At 52.7% G+C, this 2,411-nt stretch overlaps 1 protein-coding gene across 1 annotated transcript; it reads left to right on the forward strand.

The window, feature by feature from the left end:
• The first annotated feature begins 398 nt into the window (after positions 1 to 398).
• On the forward strand, positions 399 to 1,434 carry LOC135405406 (olfactory receptor 14A16-like). The gene has a single exon (XM_064640102.1). It carries the CDS (start codon positions 399 to 401, stop codon positions 1,368 to 1,370), a length of 972 nt encoding a protein of 323 aa, XP_064496172.1. The 3' UTR covers positions 1,371 to 1,434.
• Positions 1,435 to 2,411: the final 977 nt, after the last annotated feature.

A 2,411-nucleotide genomic window follows, 5' to 3' on the forward strand; every position in this document is an offset into this window, starting at 1 on the left:
GGGACCCTGCCCTCTCTGTTGGGCCTGTGCTGCTGGGTTTGGTGCTTCCCCCAGCAAGGCCCAGCTCTGCCTGGGCAGGATCCTGGGCAGTGCTGAGCCTTCCCTTGGGGGTGGGCACTCTCCTGTCCCAGCCCTTGGCTTCTCTGCAGGAGGGCTCCTGTCCTGCTCTGTCCAGCACAACTGAAGTGCTGGCCTGGAAACACTTTGAACTATTTGGCAAAACATGGCAAGCGCTCCTGCCACACACAGCCCTCTGCCAGCAAATATTAGAGAGAAAAAATTGATTTAATCCTTAAATGAATTGTATTGAAATCTGGAGTGATATTATCAGAGGCATCTGTCTAAACTTTACCCTGTGGCTTCCTTTTCTGAGCAGACTCCGTGCTAAGAAGCAGCAAATGTCCAACAGCAGCTCCATGCCCCAGTTCCTCCTCCTGGCATTTGCAGACAGGCGGGAGCTGCAGCTCCTGCACTTCTGGCTCTTCCTGGCCATCTCCCTGGCTGCCCTCCTGGCCAACGGCCTCATCCTCAGCGCTGTAGCCTGTGACCACCACCTGCACACCCCCAGGTACTTCTTCCTGCTCAACCTCTCCCTCACAGACCTGGGCTGCATCTGCACCACTGTCCCCAAAGCCATGCACAATTCCCTCTGGGACACCACAACCATCTCCTACAAGGGATGTGCTGCACAGGTCTTTCTGCTTGTCTTCTTTCTTGAAACAGAGTTTTCCCTCCTCACCATCATGTGCTACGACCGCTACGTTGCCATCTGCAAACCCCTGCACTACGGGACCCTCCTGGGCAGCAGAGCTTGTGCCCACATGGCAGCAGCTGCCTGGGCCGCTGGGTTTCTCAGTGGTCTATTACACACAGCCAATACATTTTCCCTGTCCCTGTGCCAGGGCAATGCCCTGGGCCAGTACTTCTGTGAAATCCCACACATCCTCAAACTCTCCTGCTCACACTCAGGCTACCTCAGAGAACTTGGGCTTATTGTGGTTAGTGCCTGTTTAATATTTGGGTGTTTTGCTTTCATTGTGTTCTCCTATGGGCAGATCTTCAGGGCTGTGCTGAGGATCCCCTCTCAGCAGGGACGGCACAAAGCCTTTTCCACATGCCTCCCTCACCTGGCCGTGGTCTCTCTGTTTAGCAGCACCTTATTCTTTGCCTACCTGAAGCCTCCCTCCATCTCCTCCCCATTCCTGGATCTTCTTCTGTCAGTTCTGTACTCAGTGGTGTCTCCAACACTGAACCCCTTCATCTACAGCCTGAGGAACCAGGAGCTCAAGGATGCCCTGAGGAAAATCATAACTGGGTGTTTTTCAAAAGCAATAAACTCTCCTTCTTCTGCATGCTATCTTCCTCATTAAAGGCCAATCCTGTTATGGATTTCATTAAAGGCCCACCATATCTTCTCTATTTTTTACTCTTAGTAGAGGTGGTTTTTTTGTGAGAATTTGTTCACACCAAAAAATCTTTATACATATATATATATATATATAAAATGTAAATATATTTATATATATATAAAGACCATTTCTAATTCAATGTTTGCCTTTCTAGCCTGGCCCACAGGCTGTACAAATTGGGAAATGTACTCACTGTGTGCTTCAACCAAATAAAGAGCTCTGCATTGACTTGTTTGCCTGACATCTTTCCTCTCTGACTTCTCTGCAGCTGCAGGGTCGGTGCCTCTGTGCAGAGCTGGGCCAGAAAAGAGTCCCAGCAGAGCAGCACTGCCAGGGAGCAGCAGCCCTTCTCCTCCATGGCCTCCTCTTCCTTCCCTTCCACACTGTCCTGCAGAGCCCTGTGTTGTTGGAGGCCTCAGTGCTCTGGCAGTCGGTCCCAGTCCTGCTGCAGGACTGTCCAGGGACTGCAGGCAGGGACAGCCACGGGCACTGCTGGCACAGAGCTGACCTCTGCAGCAGCACTGCCATCCTGCAGGGGCATCTCCTCAGGCCAGGGCCTGAAAGCTTCCATCTGCTTTCCACTTTGCTCTCCAGGATGTGCCCAACACAACGCCCTGCAGAGGAAAACAGCAGTGACCAGCACAAGGGTGGGAGTGCTCAGGGTGGGGGCACCCAGCAGTGCCCTGGCACAGCCAGCGCCGCTCCCAGCACTGGCCTCTCACCCCAGGCCATTGGGCTTGTTCTTCCCTCCAAGGAGGGACAGCAAATGACCAGCTCAGGAGTCCATGTTTGCACTGCATGCACAAGACATGCCCCTGTGTCACGGCTTGGGGCTGAGGGGGTGGAAGGCTTAGACAAAGTTGATGGCAGAAGCCGTCTCGTTGAGCTACGAGGTGCACAAAGGACCCCCTTGCTTTCTAAATTCCTTCTCAGAGGGGAACCTGGGGGTGGTTGGATCCAATCTCAGGCTCAGATTTGAATTAAATTTAAGGAATTCTAGAG

The sequence above is a fragment of the Pseudopipra pipra genome, chromosome W (assembly GCF_036250125.1).
Source record: "Pseudopipra pipra isolate bDixPip1 chromosome W, bDixPip1.hap1, whole genome shotgun sequence".
Lineage (NCBI taxonomy): Eukaryota > Metazoa > Chordata > Aves > Passeriformes > Pipridae > Pseudopipra > Pseudopipra pipra.

What these genes read in the sequence shown, in the direction of transcription:
- LOC135405406 (XM_064640102.1), top strand. Translation starts at nt 399, where the DNA reads ATGTCCAACAGCAGCTCCATGCCCCAGTTCCTCCTCCTGGCATTTGCA.